The sequence below is a fragment of the Macaca mulatta genome, chromosome 3 (genome assembly GCF_049350105.2).
Source record: "Macaca mulatta isolate MMU2019108-1 chromosome 3, T2T-MMU8v2.0, whole genome shotgun sequence".
NCBI classification, from domain to species: domain Eukaryota; kingdom Metazoa; phylum Chordata; class Mammalia; order Primates; family Cercopithecidae; genus Macaca; species Macaca mulatta.
Genome location: NC_133408.1, coordinates 126,874,131 through 126,900,975, shown reverse-complemented (window position 1 = coordinate 126,900,975; position 26,845 = coordinate 126,874,131). Strand labels below are relative to the sequence as shown.

At 37.2% G+C, this 26,845-nt stretch overlaps 1 protein-coding gene and 1 long non-coding RNA gene across 12 annotated transcripts in view; one reads left to right on the top strand and one right to left on the bottom strand.

Annotated features, from left to right (window-relative positions):
* The window catches only part of PEX1 (peroxisomal biogenesis factor 1), a 42,183-nt gene that overhangs the window by 7,175 nt on the left and 8,163 nt on the right, over positions 1-26,845 (bottom strand). For 8 of the 11 annotated variants that reach the window (XR_013415455.1, XR_013415456.1, XR_013415453.1 and 5 more), the window contains 17 exons: positions 25,169-25,252; positions 24,337-24,451; positions 23,472-24,238; positions 20,197-20,316; positions 17,926-18,049; positions 17,293-17,396; positions 15,703-15,785; positions 13,381-13,513; positions 12,662-12,758; positions 11,122-11,292; positions 9,436-9,590; positions 8,298-8,487; positions 7,914-8,080; positions 6,073-6,207; positions 2,784-2,848; positions 285-427; positions 91-194 (listed from right to left, as the gene is read on the bottom strand). Coding sequence is in view for 6 of the 11 variants with exons in the window: in XM_028846062.2 (XP_028701895.2) it covers positions 91-194; positions 285-427; positions 2,784-2,848; positions 6,073-6,207; positions 7,914-8,080; positions 8,298-8,487; positions 9,436-9,590; positions 11,122-11,292; positions 12,662-12,758; positions 13,381-13,513; positions 15,703-15,785; positions 17,293-17,396; positions 17,926-18,049; positions 20,197-20,316; positions 23,472-24,238; positions 24,337-24,451; positions 25,169-25,252 (2,757 nt within the window). In the remaining 5 variants the exon portion in view is untranslated. Of the gene's footprint in view, positions 1-90; positions 195-284; positions 428-2,783; positions 2,849-6,072; positions 6,208-7,913; positions 8,081-8,297; positions 8,488-9,435; positions 9,591-11,121; positions 11,293-12,661; positions 12,759-13,380; positions 13,514-15,702; positions 15,786-17,292; positions 17,397-17,925; positions 18,050-20,196; positions 20,317-23,471; positions 24,239-24,336; positions 24,452-25,133; positions 25,253-26,845 lie in introns of all 11 variants that reach the window. The other 3 variants (XM_077997063.1, XM_077997062.1, XM_028846065.2) reach the window with 1 other exon arrangement.
* Positions 3,217-15,088, top strand: LOC114676988 (uncharacterized). Its single transcript, XR_013415459.1, has 4 exons — positions 3,217-3,338; positions 6,676-6,711; positions 10,794-10,873; positions 15,019-15,088. It is a non-coding gene; the product is annotated as an uncharacterized LOC114676988 (long non-coding RNA).

Here is a 26,845-nt window from a genome sequence, read left to right as displayed (position 1 = left end):
GGACAATTGCCATTACCTGGCAGAAGTAAAGCTCACAAGGAAAGAGTGTAGCATTTGTTGGGTTTTGGACTCTAAATATGAAATTGTCACCTGATCAGGAGGAGGACAGTATACACATTTATCTAGTCGACCAGGCCTAAGCAGGGCAGGGTCAATCAAGTCAGGGCGACTAGTCGCAGCCAATACATAAACACCTAGAGGAAAAAAGAACATTTTTTTACTAAAATCTGATGACATGATGACATTTTGTTATAACATTCTATTTCTGTATTTATAATTATTACCCTGTAAGCCTTCTACTCCATCCAACTGAGTCAGCAACTGGTTAACTACTCGGTCTGTAACTCCTGTATTATCATGACCCCGCCGAGGAGCAATGGATTCAAATTCATCAAAGAAAAGAATGCAGGGCTTTGCAGCCTGTGCTCTGGGAAAAACAAACAACATTTCATATTTGAATCAGGCTTCAGAGTTTGCAAAGTGATTTCATATATATATATGAATGTATTTATGCATTTATATATATTTATGTACTTTTAATTTTTACAACAAACCCTTAAAGAAGGCAAGTTGTATGTATTTACATATAAACACATAAATGTATTTATATATATTTATGTACTTATTTTAATCTTTACAACAAACCCTTAAAGAAGGCAAGGTATATGAAATTGCCCTCGTATTCAGTAAACTGCTGAGGTCAAGGTGTTTATTAAGACCCGTGCCTTCTGGATAGACTAATGGGGACGAAAACAAAAATCTGACTCTTGGTCAATAAGTCAAACACTTGTTTGCTTTCTATTACAAGTAACCATTTTTATATTAATATATACTTATTGGCCACCCTTACTTCTTTGGTGAAATGCCTATTCATTTTTTTGCCCATTCAAAATTTGGAAAGCTCATTATGCTGGTACTGTTTTGTAAGGGCTATTAAAAAATTTTTTTCTTATTTATTTATTTATTTATTTTTTGAGACGGAGTCTCTCTGTCGCCCAGGCTGGAGTGCAGTGGCGCAATCTCCACTCACTGCAAGCTCCGCCTCCCGGGTTCACGCCATTCTCCTGCCTCAGCCTCCCGTGTAGCTGGGACTACAGGTGCCCGCCACTGCGCCTGGGTAATTTTTTGTGTGTTTTTAGTAGAGACGGGGTTTCACCATGTTAGCCAGGATGGTCTCGATCTCCTGACCTCGTGATCCGCCTGTCTCGGCCTCCCAAAAAATATATTTTCTTTTACTTTTCTAATAATCTGAACTTTGACTTTTAGTTTTATTAAATTTATTAACAAATTTTAATTCTAAAGAAGTGAATATTAATTCCATCTCTGGCAACAGGTGGACTAGATGTCTGGAGAATAACACCTAATATAAAACACCTGTCATGGTGATTGAAAAAAACCAACAGCTATCTCATTAAATGCATGGCAAGTAAAATATATCTTCTGGGGCCAAAAATAGACCAGAATTATCTGCTACTTGCATGTTTGGCAGAACTCTCCTAGAAAACTGAGTCTGATGTTTGATTTGTGTAAAGATTTTTTTAACTTTTCTAACTCAGTTTTTTCACTAAGTTATAGGACTACTCAGATTTTATTTCTTTTTGGTTCAATTTTGGTCAATTTTATTTTTGTCTGTGTCACCTAAGTTTTCAAATGTATTGTCATAAATATTTTCATAATATTCCCTTATTATCTTTTACATTTCTGGGATATCTTTAGTTATGGTTCCCTTTTTATCCCTAAAATTATTTATTCATGCTTTTTTTTTTTCTTAATCAAACTTGCTAGAGATTGTCAATTGTACTCAGTGTTCAAAAAATAAATTTTGGCTTTGTGAGCTTCTCTGTTTTGTGTTTCATTAAACTTCATTCTTATCTTTATTATTTCCCTTTTAACCTATTTTTTAGTGTACATCTATAATTTTCCTAATTTCATGAGATAGATACATAAGTGGTTAACTTTCAACCTTTTTTCTTTTCTAAACATTTAAGGCTATAAATTTTCCTTGAAATCAGTTTTGCAACATCTAACAATTTTAATGGATAGTATTTTCATTATCATTTGCTCCCAAATATTTTCCACTATAACCTCTCTTTAACCCAGGAATTACGTAGAAGAGGTTTATTTTGTTTATGCTTTTTCCTGGTAAACTGGGTGGTGAATACATGAAGTATTCATTTTATTATTCTTCCTTAAGATGCATAAGTGTTTTATATATATTCTCTTAACTGTACATTTTATAATAAAATTTTTGGAAGAATAAAACAGTAACTTTTATTTTAAAACTCCCCATAATGCTATCACATTTGAATAATTATTTTCATCCTTACATACCATCTTCTATATTCATATGCAGTTTTTTAATATATGCAAAATAGTTACACTCACGGAAATTAAATTGGCCAGATGGACTCTTGATTTATAAGAGATAAATTAGAGACTGGGGGAAAAAAGAATTTAGAACTTAGAAAATTTAGAGATAAATTAGGGGCAATTATTTGCTTCATATAAGAATCTACTCTGAGATTTCTTTGAATAACCACTTCGATTCCACTTTGAGGAGTATTTCTATTGTAAATACAAAACCAAATAATTTCCAAAATTTAATATCTAAAATATTTTGTAGTATTTGGTGAAATAGAGAATCCATGTCCTCTAGCTTATTAATAATTCACATAAACCACAGGTTTCAAATATCAGTTCTTCAAAAAACAAGAACAAAAAAAGCACTGATTGATAAATAATAACAGAGTCAGTTACTTTAAAAACATTAATAGGGAACCAACCTAATAAAAATATCCCGAACAGCTTGTTCACTTGCTCCAATATATTTGCTGAGTAACTCTGGCCCCTATGGGTAAAATAAAATTAGAGTTGAGATAAAATTATTTAAAAAGAAAATATAAATTTGGTTTCTGACTAAATGAATCATGGAAATCTTTCATATGATTAAATGGATGTCTTTTATACATTTTTAAAATTAATGTGTGCTAGAATAAATAACATACCACAAGTTCTATGCTTGGTGTTTCTTCTGCCCAGAACATTTTCCCCCAGATATTCTCATGGCTTGTTGCTTCATTTTATTTAGATCTCTGCTCAAATACCACCTCTTCAGAAACCCTTTTCTGACACGTCCATCTATGACTCACTCCAGTTTACTCTAAGCTTCCTTACCCTGCTTTTCTTCCTCCATAGGACTTACCATCACCATCTGACAGTGGATTATATACTGAATGTGTCTATCTGCTTATTGTCACTCTCCACTAGTAGAATGTAAACTCCAAAAAGGCAGTTTTGTTCACTGCTGAATCCCTTGTGCCAGAAACAGTGTCTGCCACGTAAGTATTAGATAAATAATTTTTTTCAAGTGAATAAGTGAATGGTTTAAGAAGGGACAAAGTTCCATCTAAAATTTAAAAAATGTGTAGAGATATGACTTTAATCAGCACCTTCAATTACTGAAACAATGTATTTGCACAGGATTTAAAGAATATATCATTTTTAGAACGTGGGAAAAGGCCAAAAAAAAAAAAAGAATATATAATCTTCCCTAAAAGCCAACTGAAAAACCTTTCGAAATAAACTTCCCTGCATATAGCAAAATCAATGAGAATAGTCTTTCCTTAAATTGGAATCTTTTAAAAAAAACTGAATAGGTCCTAAAGAAATCTGTAGTGAAAAATCACTATCTCCAAAAGACCAACTACTGATCAAGATATGTGACCAAAATAAGGAATTTCTAATATTCAACCACATAGATATCTATTAATGTAATAATATTTAATTACATTTCCTCAGTACAGTCAGAGAACTATAGGACTAGAGGAGGCTAAAAGAAATAACTAAAGCAAGGCTGGGATTATGGCTCTCACCTGTAATCCCAGCACTTTGGGAGGCCGAGGCGGGTGGATCACGAGGTCAGGAGGTCAAGACTAGCCTGGCCAACATGGTAAAATCCCGTCTCTACTAAAAATACAAAAAAAATTCACCAGGTGCGGTGGCAGGAGCCTGTAATCCCAGCTAGTCGGGAGGCTGAGGCAGGAATCACTTGAACCCAGGAGGCGGAGGTTGCAGTGAGCCGAGATCACGCCACTCCACTCCAGCCTGGTAACACAGCAAGGCTCAGTCTCAGAAAAAAAAAGAAAAAAGAACTAAGGCAAATAACAGGAACAAGGCAACAGCCTGGCATTTTAGTGTTTCTCCATCATTGCCAGTTCACAAAAAAACATGATAAAAGAGTAATTTACGACTGGGTAAAACCCAGTTATACATTACAAAACTGAGCTGGGCGCTGTGACTCACACCTGTAATCCCAGCACTTTGGGAGGCCAAGGCAGGCAGATCACTTGAGGTCAGGAGTTCAAAACCAGCCTAGCCAACATGGTGAAATCCCGTCTCTACTAAAAATACAAAAATTAGCCTGTAACCCCAGCTACTCGGGAGGCTGAGGGAGGAGAATAGCTTGAACCCAGGAGGCGGAGGTTGCAGTAAGCCAAGATTGTGTCAGTACACTCCAGCCTGGTCAATAGAGTGAGACTCCATCTCAAAAAAATGAAAATAAATATAGAAAAAATAAATAAATTACTAACTGATTTATAAATCAAGTTTGAGTAAGGCTAGAATAATACATGATTCCTTTGTCTTGGAATCTAATTGCCCTTTGTTAAACTAATATTGCTGATGTACTGAAACTATACAGCTAAGATACTGGATCTTCGACCACAATGACACACCAGTGGTGAGCTGTGAAGCATTACCCAAAATGATCTGCTAGCATGCCTCTTAATTACCACACTCACCTTATACCTGAAAAAAACTTAGACCTAGTCTCACTTTGACACAAGCAAGGGTGAGATATAGTCAAAAGTAACAGAACCATGAAAACCCCAGCTTCCTGCCTCAGTATGGTCTCCAGCCTCTAGTTGTCTACTCCCTTTAAGAATAGTTTGCCCTTTTATCTGAGTATTTATGTATAATTCTGTTCACAATGCATGAAGATTTGCCTTAAGCAAGACCATAATAAGCCCAACGAGAGAGGTGGCTCATTACTCAATGTCATACAACTTTTTTTTTTTTTTTTTTTTTTGAGACGGAGTCACGCCCTGTTGCCCAGGCTGGAGTACAGAGGCGCGATCTCGGCTTACTGCAAGCTCCGCCTCCCGGGTTCAAGCGCTATTCTCCTGCCTCAGCCTCCCGAGTAGCTGGGACTACAGGCACCCGCCACCACGCCTGGCTAAGTTTTTGTATTTTTAGTAGAGACGGGGTTTCACCGTGTTAGCCAAGATGGTCTCGATCTCCTGACCTTGTGATCCGCCCGCCTCGGCCTCCCAAAGTGCTGGGATTACAGGTGTGAGCCACCGCACCCAGCCGCACACAACTTTTAATAGATGGATCGCTGTTCCTACTAGCTTTCCAAATGTGAGACTAGCCCACAATCGACAAATATAATGGTGTTGGTAAAGATGTGGAGAATCAGGAACCCTCCACGTTGCCAGTGGGAATGGTGCAGTTGGTGTGAAAGACAGTTTGGTGGTTCTTTGAAAAGTTAGAGAATTACCCTAAGACCCAACAATTCTACTCCTCAGTTTATGCCCAAGAGAAATAAAAACATGTCCATGGAGAAATCTGTACATGAATATTTACAGCAACATTATTCATAATAGTCAAAAGGTAGAAACAATTCAAATGTTCACCACTGATAAGTGGATAAAGAAAGTATGGTAACATTATTCAGTCATGCAAAGGAATGAAGTACTGATACATGCTACTACCTGGATGAACCATGAAAACTTTACATAAGTGAAAGAAGCCAGACACAAAAGGTGACATACTGCATGATTCCTTTTATATGAAATATACAGAAAAGGCAAATCCATAGAGACAAAAAGCAGATTAATGGTTGCCAGGGGATGAGCGGAAGAAGGAATGGAATGAAAAAGTTTTGAAATTAGAAAGAGGTGGTGGTTGCATAGCATTGTGAATGCACTAAATGTCAGTGAATTGTACACTTTAAAATGGCTAACTGCATTTATGTAAATTTTGCCTCAATGAAAAAAGAAGTGGACAACATACCTTGACACTTATAAAATTCATTCTACTCTCTCGTGCAATTACCCCAGCTAGTAAAGTTTTTCCTGTTCCAGGCGGACCATACAACAGTATTCCTGTTCTTTGTCGTATGGGCAAGTTTGCAAATAATTCTGGATACTGAGAAACAACAACAAAAAAAAAATATGAAAAAGAGCTCAAGTCTAAACAGAAATGACTAAGTAGCAGCTAAAGATCAATGTATAGAAAAAAATATTCAGATAGTAATCACCACCACCTTTCTTCAGTAACAGCAAGTACAACAGTAGAAAATAAAATTCCTACTAAAAACTATAAATGAACTCAAAGGAACTACTACAAATTTTTTCCAATTAAGAACACATTCTATATAAAATGCATATAACTGCATCAGAACTTCTTTCTATTTTTCCTGTTTTATTAAAAGTACTACATTTTAAAAGTACAAACCAATCTTTTAACAAGTATAGTGCCTTTCACGGATATGCTTCATGGGGCAAGTTATGAGGGCTGTGTACATTCAAATCTCTTCAATCAAAGATAGTAAAATATCCCAAGAGTCTCCAGGCTGAACAAATAATCGACTGCTTCTCAAATTACCTTTTAAAGCACCACTGCTCGAGAACAAGAGGACTTTTTGAACAGGTGAGCCAAACATGAGGCTACTGTCAGCAATATCCTGGTCTCCTTTATTAGGTATGCCTATTTAGTTCCCTCTATTGAGAATATTCCCACTCACCTCTACTTCTGCTCTAATCTGAAAGAAGCCCAGACTATATATGTAACTACACATATAGTCTCCATGTACTGTATCTGGATGTACTGAATCTCCATGTACTAATGCTCGATGCCCACCCAATCCCAGCATTGGGATCATGATCCTGCTAGCTAGTACTTCCATGCCCATGTTCTCTCACACTGGTTTTAATAGTCCTGGGCTGCAATCAGCATGTCCCAGGCTCCAGTGGTCACTGTTCCCAGGAGTTGCCATGCAGTTACATGAAACCCAGGGTCCTTACCCATATTTTTTTTCTCACTCCTTTGCACGGGTCCCTGATCTTATGCAATGATCTGTGCCTCTCAGATTTCTGATTAAAACACACTACCTCCTAGACTCTACCATCTGATCTTCTGAAGAACAATCTACATTTGTCTCCTTTATCCTGCCATCTGCCTCGTCTATACCTGCCAACTCTGCTTTTCATCCCAGGTCTGGAAATCTAGCTTCACCCATCAGTCCTGTTAACCTTGATAACTCTTCTACCTCCTAGTTTATTCCTATCCATTTCTGCTCAAATCGCAGCAGACAGTTCATCTTGTTTTACTACAATTTGAATGATTAAAGCAAACAGAATTATACATCAAAATGTATTTACTGTAACTATCACCTCAGCTTTCTATAAGTTTCTTATGGTCAAAGACTGCATCATACACATTAAAATCTGTCAGCCTGGGCAACATAGCAAGACTCTGTCTCTACAAAAATTAAAGAGTTAGCCGGGCATGTTGGTTCATGCCTGCAGTTCTAGCTACTGGGGAGGCTGAGCCAGGAGGATTGCTTGAGCCCAGGAGTTCACGGTTGCAGTGAGCTGTGAGTGTGCCCCTGCACTCCAGCCTAGATGACAGTGAGGTCTCAACTCTAATAAAAAACTAATTAATAAAATAAAAATTTGTTAAAGTACCTAAAATAGTGTCAGATATTTATTTAGATACCTAAAATAGTGTCAGTAAACACTTGTTGACTCACATGGAGATTGGGCAAGCTAACACATAAAGCCAAAGCCAATAATACAGTGGTTCTTCTGGGAGTAAGTATTCACTTTTTCTTTTTTTTTTTTTAAACATACCTTGGCAGGTAACTGGATAGTATCCATGAGTATCTGCCTAACTTCATGTAACCCACCAATCTTGTCCCAACCCAGGTCTCTAGGTTTATGCAGGTTGATACTTCGCAAAGATGCAGGAATAAATCCATGGAGAGCCTTTTGGAAGTCCAATGTTGTTAAAACTAATTCTGTTTAAAAATAAACAAAATTTCTTTTAGTAGTTATATTTCACTATATGAATTTTCAAAATATGCCATCATTTTAGCTGGAAACACTAATTTTCTACTCAAATAACTGCTTATTCAAATACTACAATGGAATATATTTAATTCTTGTCTTACTACAATTACATTTCTCCACAATAGAAAGAAGATTCCAAGTTCAGGTTTTAATAGTAAAACATACTTTCTCTGGTGGATATACTCTGACGAGAGAGTCGAGAATGTATGGCTCGATCCACAAGTACCGTAAAATCTCTAGCCACAAACCCTCCAGTTTCTTTAGCTACATGCTGCAGGTCAAGATCGGTGAACTTGTTTATATCACAGTCCAGTTTATTTTTTATTACATTACACAGAATTTCACATCTTTGTTCCTAAAGAAAAGCACAAAATTCAAATTTCCAATTTTATTCAACTGTATATTTTAGAACGTATATTTGGAGAAAATCAAGTTGACAAATCTATAGTGACAGAAAGCACATTGGTAGTTGTCTGGGGATGGAGTGGGGGAGGGATGGGTAGTAAAAAGGCTAGGAGGCTTCTGGAGTGATGAAAATGTTTGTTTCCTTAATTGTGGTGATGGTTTCATGGCATCTACATATGTTAAAACTGATCAAATTATACACTTTATGTGAATTTGTTGTACTTAAATTATATCTCAATAAGGTTGTAAAAAAATCACATTAATAATGATTGTCATTTCTTTCTCCAGTAAGAAGCATTTTTAGTAATACATGGTTCCTTTAATAATTTTTTTTTTGGTTCCTATAAAACTTATTTCTAAAAACATATTCAGTGACCAATATCTCAAATACCATTCTATTATCCTTAATAATAGATATAATACCTTTGTTCTTCAATAGCAGTTAACTAGCACAGGGTCTGAATATTTAGGGTAGATGCTAGGTGAAATTTTTTAAGAATTTAAAATATGTTTGCCAGTCCTGGAACATACTTCTTTCAGCTCAGTGCCACTAAAACCCTCATGAGTTCCCAAAGGGGACTAAGTGCCATTATGTGATGGTGGAAAAAAAAATTTAATTAATGAAGTGTTTAAAAGCCATCTATCTATTTCTGTTTTTTCTCATTCAAAGAAATACCATTTTCAAAAAAGGCATTTTCTTGGAAAGTGCATACTAACATTTCAGGTGGCTATAAATTATAATTTATGCCTCTAGCACAACATGCATCAAATGTTGACTTACATATCCTTAAGATCATTAATAGAAGCATAAGTTTAAAGCCACAAATTACTAATAAAATTGAAAAATAATTTCTAGAAAAGGGACATAATTCAATAATCCTTACAAGTAGTGTATTACCTGATTAGGAGGCTGAATGTGTTGGATGCACTGAAATATGTGAACTCCTTGAGCAGAAACAAGTAAAGGATGTAGAGATTGTTGAGACTGACTTGTGGCAATCAGTGCAACCAAACTTCCCATGGAGATAAACTCTTTTATCATATCATTCAAAGCTGAAATTAAGCAATATAGTGTAAAAGCTTAGGAAAAATAAACATGAAATTTAAAAATTATACATTCATTAATAATAATGATACTCTAGGTTGACCTTTAAGGTGGAGTATGTATGGTATCACTCTTTCATGTCTTTAAAAAATGAATCCATCTAGTTATTCCCTGATTTATCTATCAAGGACCTAATAAATCTAATGGAAGCACAAGAGGTACTGCAAACTCAGACCATATACTCAGAGCAATGTCTAATGAGGTTCCCTACTCGTGGATCTTATGAAAGAAATGAACAAATGATAAAAATTTGTCTCTGAAATAAATATTCTAGAAGGGTGATAAATTTCCATACTGTATTCTGTTTGTTAAAATACAGCTCATATTCCTACGACTTCCAGAACAATCTCTTCCTACCCCAGGTCTTGTAAGGTTTCATACGAGAAGGTCAGAACTGAAATCGGCATTAATAATGTACATCTGAGTCCTGTCCTGACCTAGAAATTTGCAGCACTCCCTTAAACTCTGGACTAATAGATCTAGTATAAGAACAGTAACAGATCGAGTGTAAGATTAGTAACACCAGTCCTATAGATGCTATAGATTTCAAAATTTGAGATTAACACACTAGGTAATATAATCCAAGCCACTCTTGGTTGCATTTTATATCTATTTCAGTTCTTAAGAACCCTGAAGCAAGTCAGTGCTGCCAAACCCTCCAACCTCACCTCCCTAGCACTCCTCTCCTTGCACTCTAAGCTCCAGTCAACAGGGTATTCCCCAAAGTATCATTACTTCCTACACCTCTGTGCTTTTGCCTGTAGACCACGCTTCCTTTGCTTCTTTATTAGCATGAAATTGGTTCACGCTAATTTCTACTCTTCCATCAAAACTCAGCTCAGTTATCAACTCCTCTAAAAAGCTTTCCCTGATAACTCCTTATCCCACCTCAACCCCAGTATAGGTTATATGCTCCTACACTACTGTGTATATTTCTCGCATAGTGTATTCTGTCACCTCCTTGTTGGTCATCCTGGTCAAATTAATCTCTCTGAATTTCCATTTATTGACCTGTAAAGCCCAGGGAATATCTTCATGCAGAATACAAAGCAATCCAAGAAAGCCAAGAAAGGGATGGCTACTCATACACAGTAGCCATCATTATTAGTATTGTTCTGTACTAACACTGTTCACCCTTCTTTTTCTCCTAGACTTTGAGAATACAGACTGTGCACAAGCGTTTGTCAAATATTTGTCAAATGAACAAAAGAGTAAATCTGTAAATTAAACAGTAAGTAAAAGAGAATGAAAAACCCTAAAGGACTAAGCATGAAGTTGCAGAATTTTCACATTGTTTTTACTCTACCAATTTACTAATACATAGTCTATAGGACAACTGTAGAATGCTATCAGGGGCCTCAAACACAACACTTAACATAACGCATATATTATTCTCTGAAGAGAGTAGATTTGTTGTTAAGACTAAAAATGCTGACTGACAAAAGAACAAGACCTTAACCGAGTGGTGGATGCATTTACCATGAGCAAGCCGCTGGCTCTGCGCCGCATCAGGACTGTGCTCATGTTCCGGGACAGCAGGCGGTCCAGCAATGTGGTCAAGGTCATCCAGCAGAACAACAGATGGCTGCATCCACACTGCCTCTGAGAAAGCCACCTCTAGGGTTTTTTGTATGTTTTCAAGCCTTTTTCCTTAATACAGAAGATATGAAATGGTTTCAATATTATTTCAGTGCTGGGAAAGTTCAGGTTGTCCTTTTGAAAGCACTAGAAAAGCTCAATACTGATTTAACTATAAAAATTTGATCTATATTTTATTAATATACCAATCACAAAAACTTGTTCATCATTAACATGGTTCAATTAATACAGTCTCAAAGGGTACAATAAAGTATCAAATTTTATAAAACTCAGAAAAGGAGGCCAGGTGCAGTGGCTTATGCTGGAATCCCAGCACTTTGGGAGGCCAAGGCGGACAGATCACTTTGAGCTCAGGAGTTTGAGACCAGCCTGGCCAACATAGTGAAACCCCATCTCTACTGAAAATACAAAAATTAGCCAGGTGTGGTGGCATGTACCTGTAGTCCCAATTACTCAGGAGGTTGAGGCATGAGAATTGCTTGAACCTGGGAGATGGAGGCTATAGTGAGCCAAGATCACACCACTGCACTCCAGCCTGGGCGACAGAGCAAGACTGTCTCAAAAAAGAAAAAAAAAAAAAAAGAAAAAAAGAAAAGGAATATGCTACTATAATTTCTGTATGCATGTATTCATTTATACCCAGTTTCACTCCATTGAAAATTTTAGATGGCCTACAACAAAATAAAAAAAGTAGGATGTGGGAAAACATAAGTGAGAGTAAGGGATCAAGATTCGTGTAAAATCAAATGCAAATGCATCTGCCTAGAGATCCTGGAGTTGCTATATTTGAATCACAAATTTGGCTTCAAACTTCCTGGTGAGTTACAAAGTTTAAATTTACAAAGAACAGGAAACACACAAGTTCATGATTAGTTGGAACTATATGATAGAGGTACCCAAGGGGGAAAAATTGACTGTTCAAAGTAAAAAAAAAAAAAAAAAAAAAATTTAATTGAATAGATAATGTAAATGTTAAGGACTTTAAAAGTACAAAAGTGTTCTATGGTAAACTGTAATTCTCCTCATTGCTGTCCACAGCCTCCTACTTTCTCTCTCCTGAAGCAACCATTCTCTCAGTTTCCCATAGCAATTCAGAGATCATTTATACCAATTAGAGTATATTCTAAGTACTAATTTTTCAGAGTGGTGTCAGTGAGCACTTCCAGGAATGTAGTCTACAAAGAGTTCTGGCTAGAAAAAAAAATAGGCTTCCATCAAATATGGAGAGTTTTAGAAATTTTATCAAAAACATTAGAAAGCCAAAGACTTAAAATTTCTAAGAAATTTCAATGACTAAATGATAAACAGAAAAGTTAAAGACTAGATGATATGTGTATTTTTTAGATTGATAGCATTAATTATAACATTCCTGTCTTTCTAATGAAAAAGGGATTTATGTAGAGTGTTACCATACTCATACCTCGTAAAGCTTTACAGTCAACTCTCTCCACATGGGCATCCAGTTTGTCAAATGCTTCTTTACAGATTGCTTTGGCTAAAGTTGATTTTCCACTTCCCTAGAAAATAATTGCTTTGTAAGAATTCCCAATATATCCAGTCACATAAATAGTTTCTGTCATTATGGCAACCACCAAGATTCAGCCTCAATTTTATACAGTCTCTTCCAAAAAAATAAAAGAAGAAGAGGGAATACTTCCCAACTCATTTTATGAGGCCGGATTTACACTGATAGCAAAACCAGACAAAGACAATACAAAAACAGAAAACTGCAAACTAATCACTTTCAAACTTAAATGGACAAAAGCTCAGCAGAACATTAGCAGATAAAACTCAGCAATGTAGAAAGAATGATACACCACAACTACATGGTATTTATCACAGGTATGCAAGGCTGGTTCAACATTTGTAAGTTACTCAACCCTATCAGCACTTCATAGCCTAAAAAAGAAAAACCATATAATTGTATCAACTGACACAGAAAAAGGGCATGGAGAACATCACTCTTATTCGTCATTACTCCCCCAACACCTAAAAGCAGACACACAGAAATATTAGTGAATAAATGAATGCTTTCCATATGTCGTATAAACCCTATATAATACCTGGTCAAAACCCAAAGAAAGGTAAATGAAAAGTTGTTAAGTGTTACAGAAAAATGAACACACCTTAACCACTTACCTTTCCTCCTGTGAGTAAAAGAGCTCCATTCCTAAGTCCTGCAACAAGAGACATCAGCTGCCGAGACAAAGGGCGTCCCAGGAGGCTATGAGTGATGTGCTCCAAGGAGGATACGCCTAAGGAATTTACTCCTCTGTAAAAGATATACATGGTTACATGATAAAAGACTGAAGCAGGATAAAATTTAGCTACAAAAAATGCTGAATTTTGCCTTCCCAGTATAGTTAATTAATTTATTTTATATCTTTTTTTTTTTTTTTGAGAAAGGGGCTTGCTGGGTCATCCAGGCTGGAGTGCAGTGGCGTGAACCCAGCTCCCTGCAGCCTCAAACTCCCTGGCAAAGGTGATTCTCCTGCCTCAGTCTCCCAAGGAGCCGGGACTTCAGGCGTGTAACACCACACCCAGCTGATTGGTTTTTTTGTGTGTTCATTTGTTGTAGAGACGGGGTTTTGCCATGTTGCCCAGGCTAGTCTCCAACTCCTGGGCTCAAGGGATCCATCTGCCTCTGCCCCACAAAGTGCTGGGATTATAGACATGAGCCACCATGCTCAGACTAGTTAATAAATTTTAAAAGACTAAAATCTTAGAAATTGTCCCCTACTTGAGAGAAAGTATACTGATTAATGTCAAAACTGAATCCAGGCCTTTTTTTTTTTTTGAGACGGAGTCTTGCTCTGTCGCCCAGGCTGGAGTACAGTGGCATGATCTCAGCTCACTGCAACCTCCTTCTCCCAGGTTCAACCGATTCTCCTGCCTCAGCCTCCCAAGTAACTGGGATTACAGCTGCCCTCCACCACACCTGGCTAATTTCTGTACTTTTAGTAGAGACAGGGTTTCACCATGTTGGCCAGGCTGGTCTCAAACTCCTGACCTCAGGTGATCCACCTGCCTCGGCCTCCCAAAGTGCTGGGATTACAGGTGTGAGCCCAGCCTCCAAGCCTTTAAAATTAGTTTTATTACTTTAAAAATGTGCAGTTACTAAAAGTTGTGCCCTAATAGAACTCCTTAAGGAATCTTAACACACACACAAAAACACCTCTAACCTTCAAATGATTTAATTTAGTAATCAACATAATCATAAATGGGTGCTTTTGAAGTACTGAGGATAACTAAAAACTTATTTCCTCTTAAACATTACCTATGAAATCCAGTATCAATCTGTAGATTACATTATACAAACATGAACTTTAAACTACTTCTGGACTGTGACTGCCTGCCACTTTATATGATCACATAAGAGTCTGAAGAGATTTTACTTTATGCAGGACGCAGTGGTTCACGCCTGTAATCCCAGCACATTGAGAGGCTGAGGCAGGCGGATCACTTGAGACCAGCCTGGCCAACATGGTGAAACCTCATCTCTACTAAAAATACAAAAAATTAGGCAGGTGTGGTGGTGCATGCTTGTAATCCCAGCTACTAAGGAGGCTGATGAGGAAGCATTGCTTGAACCCAAGAGGCGGGAGGTTGCAATGAGCTGAGATTGCAACACTGCACTCCAGCCTGGGTGACCAAGTAAGAGTCCATCTCAAAAAAAAAAAAAAAAAAAAGAGAGATTTTATTTTATATTAATAAACACTGTGCTATATTTAAACATTTTGACTTTATGGTTTAATCCTTTTACTAAAACATTTACAGATTATACCATTCTAGGAAATCAAAGCGCTACTACTACATCTACCAACGCTTCTGTGAAGACTTCTAAGAGGTAATGCTTATAAGAGATTCTCATATTATATAAGAAATATGGAAAATAAGAGGAGTTAAAATATTTTTTATATTTTAATCTAGCCCTACTGAATCAAAAGAGGAATTTTTTAAATATTTGTTTTAAAAGTTGAGAAAAACACAAATAATCCAAATTATTACAGTAATACAAGACAGTGAAGGAATAACTTAATTTGAAATATTTTTAAACATTTAACTAATGTTTTTGGCTTATGTATTTATTTGTTCTAAGAATTATTGTTTTATTCAAGCATATATGATCCAGGTGATATCTAGTTGCTTTCTTCTCATCGATCAATTCTCAAAGTAAAATTTCTAACAAGCTTCAGACTTCTAGTTATTGAAGAAGACAAGGTTATCCCCTACCACCAGGATGGATAAAAACATAAAAATAAAGAAAAAAAAAAAAAAGAAGACAAGGCAAATTTAAGCTAGGCGTGAAGATAGAGACAATCCTTGAAAAAATATCTACTAATGCATTAGTAATATCACTTGTTGATATTAACATCTATTTTAATATTTACATTGAAAACTCTGCCAGATATAATACGAAAACACGTCTCTAAACATGCTAGTTTGGCCATAACTTCTTACCCCAAAGAGCTCAGCTTTAAAAAAGGAAGAATAAAGTCAATTTCCTCACTGTTTTCTTCTTTTACCATAGGATCTAGAAGGACCTATAGTTGCAAGGAAAAATCAGTTTTACATTTCAAAGTATGTCTTTTGCATGTTTTTCTCGGGTCCCAGAAAACTAAATTGCTGATTCTGTTATACCAGAGAGAATAGATAAATTACGCATGCAAGATCATTATTTAAACACCCTTGACAATAACAATGTACCCATCCAGAGAACATAAATATTTATGGTCAACAAGCAGAAAGAATGTTATTGCCTTAATACATTTTACAGATATATTTTTATTTATAATTTTGATTTGTGTCACAATTATCCTTTCACAATTCTTACATTTGTATCTTCTCCAAATGGTATTCCTTCAATAATATTTCAAAAATACAGAAACAATGTCTAGTTCCAAAACACTGAAATTCTAAGTAACTAGAGTATCTTCAGTTTTATAATGACAAGAATGAATGTCCTAATCAAAAAATAATATTGTAAAAAGACCACTCTTGGCTGGGCGTGGTGGCTCACACTTTTGGAGGCCAAGGAGGGCAGATCACTTGAGGTCAGGAGTTCAAGACCAGCCTGGCCAACATGGTGAAACCTCGTCTCTACTAAAAATACAAAAAATAGCAGGGCGTGGTGGCATTTGCCTATAATCCTAGCTACTAGGGAAGCTGAGGCAGGAGAATCACTTGAACCCGGGCGGTGGAGGTTGCAGTGAGCCGAGATGGTGCCACTGCCCTCCAGCCTGGGTGACAGAGCGAGACTCCGTCTCAAAAAAAAAGACCACTCTTAAAATACTTCTAGAAGAGCTGGGTGCAGTGGCTCACACTTGTAATCCCACCACTTTGGGTGGGCAAGGCAGAACAATTGCTTGAACCCAGCAGTTCAAGACAAGTCTGGGCAACATGGTGAAACCCTATCTCTACAAAACATACAAAAATTAGCCAGGCATTATGGCATGTGCCTGTGATCCCAGCTACCTGGGATGCTGAGGTGGGAGGATCACCTGAGCCTGGGAGGTCAAGGCCACAGTGAGCCATGATCGTGCCACTGCATTCCAGCCTGGGCGACAAAGCGAGACACTGTCTTTAAAAAAAAAAACAAAAAAAAACTTATGGAAGCAAAGAAAAGTGATCTGATAATATTTCTGGAGTTGCAAATTTAAGAACTGTCAAAATATGATGGCTTGTACAGTAAAATTGCATGTAAAAATAGGAATTTAAAAAATCAAACCCTTAAAACTACGTTTTCATTTGTTTCAATCCTAGAAGAATTTTAAATCATGACCCATTTACCAGTTAACACGATCAACTCTATTCTTGGAACTTAACTGTGCTAAGGCATTCATTTTTAAATTTAGGATAAGTCAATAATTTGTACAGATACTTTAAAGAGATTACAGAATAAAATAAAATATTTTAAATCAAGTTATTCCTTACTCCTACCTGGTTTTTAATACACTTCACAATGCAAGATGTTACAAGGAAATTCATACTTTATTATCGATCATATGTAACAAATAGTATTTTATTAAATATTCAATAATATGCTATTACTTGTATTGTAGTCTTCTGCAGCAAATTGGGACTCAACAGAAAAATATTTTTATCTTTTTCTTTTTCCCAAGAATGAACTATGCTCAGAGAAAATTCCTTCAGCCCTATTAAAAAGAAAGTAATAAATACAGAGTTAGTATTGAAACAGAGATGAAATAATTTAAGATTTTAAATGTCAAATTTATTTAAGTTAAAGGCTTTTTTTTTTTTTGCAACAGGGTCTCGCTCTGTTGCCCAGGCTGGAGTGCAGTGGCATGAACACGGACCTCCTGGGCTCAAGTGATCCTTCCGCCTCAGCCTCCCAAGTAGCTGGGACTACAGGCATACACCACCACACCTGGCTAATTTTTGTATTTTTTTGTATAGATGGGGTTGCACCATGTTGGCAGGCTGCTCTCGAATGCCTGGCCTCAAGTGATCCACCTGCCTCGGCCTCCCAAAGTGCTGGGATTACAGGCGTGAGCCACTGCACTCAGCCAAATATATTTTTCAATACATAAAATCTACTGTTTAATTATCATAATTACATTTCACTATTCACATACTGTTCACATGTATGACAGGTTGCAAGAACAATTAAAAATGTACAACTATTTAAATAGAAAAAAAAGTCAAAATAACAAATGTACTCACCATCTTTAGTTTCCAGCTTAATAAATTCTTCCTCTGATATTACCAAAGGAAGCATGGTGGTAGTAGACTGCTGTAGCCATGAATAAAATACAATTTTTATGTCTTCTTCACTTACGTCTTTAGGCTGCCAAAAAAGGAATAGTAATGAATTATCCTCATAACTGAACTTAACTTTAACACCCTTATTTTAACATCTTATCTTCCTAATAAAGTGTAAGCCTTACCAAACAAATCCAATGAAGGATGTTCATATTCTATAGGCACAGGTTTGGGATTTGACATTATAGTTAGCACAATGAGTGCAGTGTAGCCTGAAGAAACATCTGTTAGGTGGAAAAGTTTTAAATGCTCATTTTCTCTATGCCCAGTGATACACCTACCATAATTTGGCTCACTCAGTAACCATTCCAACCCCATTCTCCCTTTCCTCCCTCTACTATAAAGACAGGAAAACAAATTCCTTTTTCTTTGAGACAGAATCTCACTGTATCACCCAGACTGGAGGGCAGTGGCGCAGTCTCCACTCATTGCAACCTCTGCCTCCCAGGTTCAAGCGATTCTCTTGCCTCAGGCTCCCAAGTAGCTGGGATTACAGGCATTGCCAGCTAATTTTTGTATTTTTAGTAGACATGGGGTTTCACCATGTTGGCCAGGCTGTTCTCAAACTCCTGGTCTCAGGTGATCTGCCTGCCTTGGCCTCCCAAAGTGCTGGAATTACTGGCATGAGCTGCCACGTCTGGCCTAATAATCTATTTTAAAAAATGTGTTTGGAGATATTGCGTAGGCTGGAGTACAGTGGCACAATCATAGCTTACTGCAGTGTTGAACTCCTGGGCTCAAGATATCCTCCCACCTCAGTCAGCCTCCTGAGTACCTAGGACTACAGGCATGTGCCACCACATGTGTCTAATTTTTATTTTTACTTTTTTTGAGATAGAGTCTTGTTCTGTCGCCCAGGCTGGAGTGCAGTGGTGAGATCTAGGCTCACTGTAACTTCCACCTCCTCAGTTCAAGTGATTCTCCTGCCTCAGCCTCCTGAGTAGCTGAGATTACAGGATTAGCACCACACCCAGCTAATTCTTATCTTTTTAGTAGAGATGGGGTTTCACCATGTTGGCCAGGCTGCTCTCCAACTCCCGACCTCAAGTAATCCACCCATCTCAGCCTCCCAAAGTGCTGGGATTACAGGTGTGAGCTACCACGCCTGGCTTAATTTTTTTTTTACCTTTTTTTGTAGAGATGGGGTCTTGCTATGTTGCCCAGGCTGTTCTCAAACTCTTGGCCTCAAGCAATCCTCCCACCTCAGCTTCCCAAAGTGCTAGGATTACAGGTGTGAGCCGCTGGACCCCACCTACAAAGATCTTTAAGTTCAACATCTCATTTCCTGACTCTACCAGTATCTGAAGAATTAACTGGGCAGAAAAGTAAAACAGTCTAGCACTCTTTTAGGCTACAATATTAATACTGAAACAACATGGGACAATTTTTTAAAATTACGACCATGTGGCAAAATTATCAACCTCTTAAGAAAGCAAAAAATATTCATATTTGCATTGGCAAATATACATATTTGTGTTATCATTTATTAAAGATTTCTCAGCTTTTCAAAAAGTTAAACATAATTCCTAGGTATATCCCAAAGGAGCTGAAAAGAGGAACTCAAACAGATATTTGTACACCAGTGTTCACTGTAGCATTATTCACAGCAGCCAAAAATGTGGAAACAACCCAAGTGTCCATCAACAGATGAATGGATAAACAAATGTGGTATATGCATTCAATGGAATAGTATTCAGCCATGAAAAGGATAACGTTCTGATACATACAACACAGATGAGTCTTGAAAATATTATGTTAAATGAAATAAGTCAGATACATAAGACAAATGCATACTTCCACTTATATATGAAATATCTAGAATAAGTAAATTCATAGAGACACAATATACATTAGAGATTACCAGGGACTGGGGAAAGGAGTGGATGGGGAATTATTGTTTAATGGGTACCAAGTTTCTGTTTGGGGTGATGGAAAAGTTCTGGATATAGATAGTGATGATGGTTGTACAATATTATGAATGTAATTAATGTCTCTGAATTATACACGTAAAAATGGCTAACATGGCATATTTTATGTTATATATAGTTTAACATAATAAAAAAAGACTTGTATCAAAAAGGAATACAACATTCTTATTACTTAGCTAAAGCAACTAGAAATCTTACAAAACATGTAAAAGAATTTTGATGTAACATATATATTTGAACTCACTAAATTCTCTCTAGGTTGTAACTTTAGAGATCTTGGAATTTTAGGGGTAACTTCCACTGGAGTTATCCTGACTACGGCATGCATTTCTATATTTAGTCTCTTCCTCAGGTCATCTGGAATCTGAAATTTAAAAATAAACAAAAATATAAATATATTCAAAGCTTGGTTAAGAAATATTTCATAGCATAAATATTGATATATTAGCTTCTATGAATTTAGGTGATATAACAGAAGCTATCATAATAACTCATAGTTGTCTCAGTCCATGCAGGCTGCTATATCAAAATATCCTCAACTGGGTGGTTAATAAATGACAGAAACTTATTTCTCACAGTTCTCTTTTATAACAGCACTAATCCCATTCATGAAGGCTTCACCTTCATGACCTAATCACTTCCCAAAGACCACACCTCCTAATACCATAACCTTGGGAGTTGGGATTTAAACATACGAATTTGAGGACACAAACATTCAGATATCAACAGTGTAACCAGATGGATGTTCAGATATTGTCACACCATGAACATTTCAATCTTCTCCCTACATTTCTTTCCTTTTCTTTACATAATCTTCAGAATTAGAGCTTTAAATGAATGTATTTGACTGTAACCACCAAACCCATCTTTTAAACTATGATACATTTACATTCAAATTAAATTATATTTCTAATCTTGGAGAAGCCTTTATTTGTGAAAGCTGACAACCAGTGAAGAAGCTGGAATGGCCAAAACTAATCACAGACGATCTGCCTGATTGTCTGATTAAATTATTAAATCCAGACAGAAACTTAATCTAAAAAGCAAAGAGTAAAATTTCTCCCACCCCCTAACGAAAATGTTCTAAACTTAGATTGTGGTGATGGTTGTACAACTAGCATAAATATACTAAAAATGACTGAATTGTACACTTTAAATTTTATCTCAGCTGGGCGCGGTGGCTCATGCCTGTAATTCCAGCACTTTGGGAGGCTGAGGTGGGCGGATCACAAGGTCAGGAGTTTGAGACCAGCATGGCCAACATGGTGAAACCTTGTCTCTACTAAAACTACAAAAATTAGCCGGGCGTCGTGGTGGGACCCTGTATCCCAGCTACTCTGAGGCAGGAGAATCACTTGAACCTGGAAGGTGGGGCTTGCAGTGAGTGGAGATCACGCCACCACACTCCAGCCTGGGTGACAGAGCGAGACTCCATCTCAAAAACAAAAAACAAAACAAAACAAAAAAAACCCATATATATATATCTCAATAATGATGTTAAAAATTTCTCTCAACTTCTCAAATATATGTAAGCACTGAAAGACATAAAGACGACTTTATTAACTTCTAAAGAGCATGTGCAGACATATTAATGGTAGACAAAAGCATAAATAAAAACTCTAAGGTACATATTCTGACTTAAAAAGAATTTAACAATCAAGTTTCCTGTTTTTGTTTTTTTAAATCACTATGCTTCACAGGGTAATAAAGGTTCAAGTTAACATGAATTTGTTAGTTGTACCACCAAGTGATCAATTTTGATCTCTCAAGCCAAGTCCATTTTAGTATCTGATTTCACCTACTGTGACTTCTCATTGTCCATGGCTCTTCAACCTTCAGTGAACTGGGAAGGGCTGAGTCCTTACTGCTATCTTAATCACAGGACTTTACCATCAGCACTTCTCCCTGTTCTCACCATATAATTTCAAGGAAATAAAAGGATATTCCCATCTAATGACAGAACCAGCTAAATCATAAGCTCAGTGTTAGACATTTTGAATTTGAGAATGCAGTGGGATCTCCTGAACGGACAGTTTAAAGCTAACAGAAAAAATGATCTGAGGCCAGGCACAGTGGCTCACGCCTGTAATCCCAGCACTTTGGGAGACTGAGGCAGGTGGACCACTTGAGACCAGGAGTTCAAGACCAGCCTGGCCAACACGGTGAAACCTCATCCCTACTAAAAATACAAAAATTAGCCAGGAGTGGTGGCGCACACTTGTAGTCCCAGCTACTCCGGAGGCTGAGGCAGGAGAATCACTTGAACCTGGGAGGTGGAGGTTGCAGTGAGTGGAGACGATGCCACTGTACTCCAGCCAGGGCAACAAAGCAAGCCTCTGACTAGAAAAGAAAAAAATGGTCTGGAGCTTTAGAAAATGATGTAGGCTTGAGCAGTGGCTCAAGCCTGTAATCCCAGCACTTTGGGAGGCTGAGGCAGGCAGATCACCTGAGGTCAGGAGTTCGAGACCAGCCTGGCTAACATGGTGAAACCCTGTTTCTACTAAAAATACAAAAAATTAGCCAGGCATGGTGGTGCATGCCTGTAGTCCCAGCTACTCAGGAGGCTGAGGCAGGAGAACCACTTGAACCCGGGAGGCGGAGGCTGCAGTGAGCCAGATCACGCCACTGCACTCCAGCTTGGGCAACAAGAATGAAACTCCATCTAAGGAAAAAAAAAAAAAAAAAAGAAAAGAAAAGAAAATGATGTAGGCCAAAGAGATTAATGCTTTGTCAGTTATTTGCATAAAGGTCACAGGTAAAACTGTTGGAGAAAAAAAAAAAATCTACAAAAGGAGACAACCTTCCCTTTCTATTTTATTCCCTTTCCTAACAGGTTCCTCTCTTTATCACTATGAAGTCTTACTTTACAGTGGTTCAAATTTAGGTTCAAATAAATGGACTAGTGACTTACGTCATATAAAGGTAGCTTTATTATTTGTGGCCAGGATGAGGGGCTGGAACACTAGTTGCCATGTCTACTTCCTCTGTGTTATACACAAATTAAAGAGCAGACACCAGAGGGTAAGCAGCTTCTGGATGCATTCCAATCCAGGTGCCACCACATGCAGCAGGAAGGTTACCTCATGCCATGGATTTCTCCCTATACTGGCCCTTTTCCCTAAGTATTAACAAGTTGCTTTTGGTAATTGGGGAACAAATCTGCAAGCATTAAAGGTGGGAGGCTTTGTAGGGCACTCCATGCTGATGAACCCCCAAGTCAATCTGCCTAGGTTTGAATCGACACTTACTAACTATGCAATCTCAGGCAAGTAATTTTGACCTCTCTGGGCCTGAACCTACCTAAGCTTGTACCTATTCAAGCTTACTTGGCCAGAAAATACACAATCTTTATCCATACAAGGACTTTACTGCAAAGTGTAAATGTGTCCCCCGAAGCTTTAGGCACTGTGTTTCTTTTTAATTGATTTTCAATTTATATATGAAATACTATTCTAATTCATAATTTGGGGATGTTTAAGCCACATAAAATTTCTCCCAAGTTATAAAATGTATACTAACCCAGACTTTCCCAAGATGGAGAACTTCTACGTTTTTGGTGTATTTGATGGCATTCTTCAATTCTTCAAGTCCATTCCAGACTACTTGTAGCACACAGGCCTTCTCATCTTCTTCACTACGATCTGACCTCGTTTTTTTTTGATCTAGTGGCTCTGACATCTGCTTCTCTTTTTCAGGTGATAAGACATTTTGTTTTGTTTTACTTTGCTGTTGCTTTGGAGAAAGTAGCTTAACTAGCTTTCCATATGTCACAGTAAAGCTGGGCTCTACATCAAAATATTCCTGGTCCCAAGGAAATACATGAATGGCACAGTGTTTATGAAAAACAGAGGTTGCTGACGCATTATATATACTAGGAGGTTGAGATTTGCATACTCTGAAAATATTGTCTAGAGGAACAACCTTTGACTGCATATTTTTGAACGCATTGATTTCAGTTAAACCCCAGGATGTCTCTTGTTTCTTCTCAGATCGAAAGGAAAAAATGTTTCCTATCATAGTCCATAAACTTGCTACTGATGATGAGTCAACTGGAATCTCTGACTCGTTTTCGTTAGATTCAGTGATTCCCACAGCATTTGACTGAGGTTGCTTGGTTTGAAGTTCTTTCATCATGCCTTTCTGGTCTCTTCCATAACTAGGAAGTGTTTTATATTCAGCATCAGCTTTTGAAAATGTATTCTCTTTGGTTTGGCGTGTCTTTGGCTGAATAAGGAGTTTGGTGTCAGTTTCCAGCCTTCCATAAGAGGCAGCTGGTATTAGCGCAACTGTGTTGAAAATAAAGCTTATTAGTGCACATTCATTTCTACTTTGGACTCAATGCTATAGTGTAGAATATGACAGCAAATATTACAATAGCACCTACCGATCTGGATAAATATGTACGTTTGTTGATCAACCCAAACAGGAAAAATGGCTTTTGGAAAAACTATTCGAATTTGATCTAGAAGATGCTGTTCAAGGGAAACAGCATGCAGCTCCTAGAACCAATAGACAAAAAGATCAACTCACTTTACATTTTGTCCATTCCATGTCTAGTAGGAAAAATCTCAATTCATTTTTAAAAAACAAATTTTAATGTGTATATTTAATATATACAACATGATGTTATGAGCTACATATAGATAGTAAAATGGTTACTATAGTGAAGTAAATTAACATATACATCACCTCACAGTTACCCACTTTTTTGTTTTTGTGGTAAGAGTAGTTAAAATCTACTCATTTAACAATTTTATTACCTATAGTCATCAGGTTATACATTAGATCTCTATCAATTTATTCTTTTTTTTTATTTGAGACAAGGTCTCACTCTGTTGTCCAAATTGGAGTACAATGGCATGATCTTGACTCACTGCAGCCTTGACTTTCTGGGCTCAAGCAATCCTCCTGCCTCAGCCTCCCAAGCAGCTGGGACTAAAGGCACGCACTACCATGCCCAGCTAATTTTTGTATTTTTAGTAGAGATGGGGTTTCACCATGTTGCCCAGCCTGGTCTTGAACTCCTGGTCTCAAGCAATCCACCTGCCTTGGCCTCCCAAAGTCCTGGGATTATAGGCATGAGCTACTGTGCCTGGCCCCAATTCATTCTTATAATTCAAAACCAACTCAGAATATATAATAGAGAAATCTAAAGACATTGATATTGTGAAGTAATTTAACCTTAAATGACAGAGTTCTTATTTGGTTTTCTTTACCAGTATCTCCCAATCATCTGCCGAGAGGGGTTCCACCTCAACTTGTTGACAAGATACCACGTGGGAACATGGCTTGAGAAATACCTAGAAAAAATTAAAAATTTAAAACTACTTTAAAAAAACTTTTCTGTGTCATATACTAGAAAATAAAAAGCTATCTTCTTACCATTTTAGGTAAGTAGATGTGTGTGTGTGTTTTGGAGGGGGGTGTATATGTAGTCTATGTAGTCTTTCTGTTTTGAGAGATGGGGACTGGCTCTGTCACCCATGTTGGAGTGCAGTGGTACAATCAGAGCTTACTGCAGCCTGGAAACCCTGGGCTCAAGCAATCCTTCCGCCTCAGCCTCCTGAGTAGCTGGGAAAACAGGTGCAAGCCACTATGCCTGGCTATATGTGTAGTCTTTCATGTGACAAATATTTATTGAGTACTTATTCTTATCCAGGACTTGATATACTCAGCATTTTAGGAAAAACTGTTTCATAACTAATTACAGAATGAAGGAAAATACATCTCAGCACGACACATTTTTCAAAAATGAAAGTAATCACTAAAATGTAAAAATGTAAGTAAAAAATATAAGAAGAAATGACTATATCATCAAGTTATGGCTTGATCTAATATGTAAATATTCTCATTATTTCTAGAAGTTTTGCAACAGCCATGCTGCTTCAAGAAAAGTGAAAAACACACTGAAATAGACATTGGAGACAAATATTTAGAAGTATAATCCTTCACAGCTAAAAGTTAAGTAAAACAAATAATACCCTCTCATTATAGTTTAAATATATAAAACACAAGTATGTCTATAAGCTGGAGCCACCATCTTACTTCCTTTCCCCTTCTATAGGCATTTCCAAGGATTAAAGGAGTAAAATCCAAAGCCTCTGCATGTTAAATACTCTAGGTAACCAACTCTTCCTCTCTGCTTTTGTGGACTGGAGCAGAATTTCCCTGAGTGCCTCACCCCCACACTCCTCAGTAAATTTCTCTACAATATCTCCCTTACTGAAAAGGATGATTCTGAGCAAGCACAAAGCAGCTCCTGCCCACCAAGAAGCTAGAGACTCAGTTTCTTAGTGACATTGCTGCAATAAGGAATCTAAAAAAAATCAGGTAAAGTCACTTCAAAGCAAATGGGAGTTAAAAACAAGTAGGATTCTTCAGAGACTAATTAAGACTTGAAAATCAGGAAGTTGATGCCCATAGGGAAGTGCCGGGTATTCAGAGGGCAGAACTGTAACTTGCTAAGCAATCCTGGGTGAAATATTCCATCTCCTTGTATTGTAGAACAAAGCACCAAAGTTAATGATTTCTAAGGTCCATCTGGTGCTAAAATTTTAAGATTCTAGCAACAATTTAGAGTATGCAAGGGACTAGTGCTAAGTTTATAGATTTCTCATGAGTAGTCTCTTCTCATCAAAAACATGCATAAACAAAATTAGTCTGTGCTTAAAACAAGTTAAAAAGACTTGGCACTCTCGTGTATTGTCATGGGAAATTGGTAATAGAGAGCAGTGTAGCCCCATCTATATACGTTTTAAATGTATAGCACCCTTAGCTATTCTGTTTTTAAACGTTTCAGTCCACATATATATCTGATTCTGAGAAAGCACAAAGCAGGTCCTGCCCCCTAAGAAGCTAAGGACTCCTGGGCTAGTCAGTCCACTTTCTGTTCC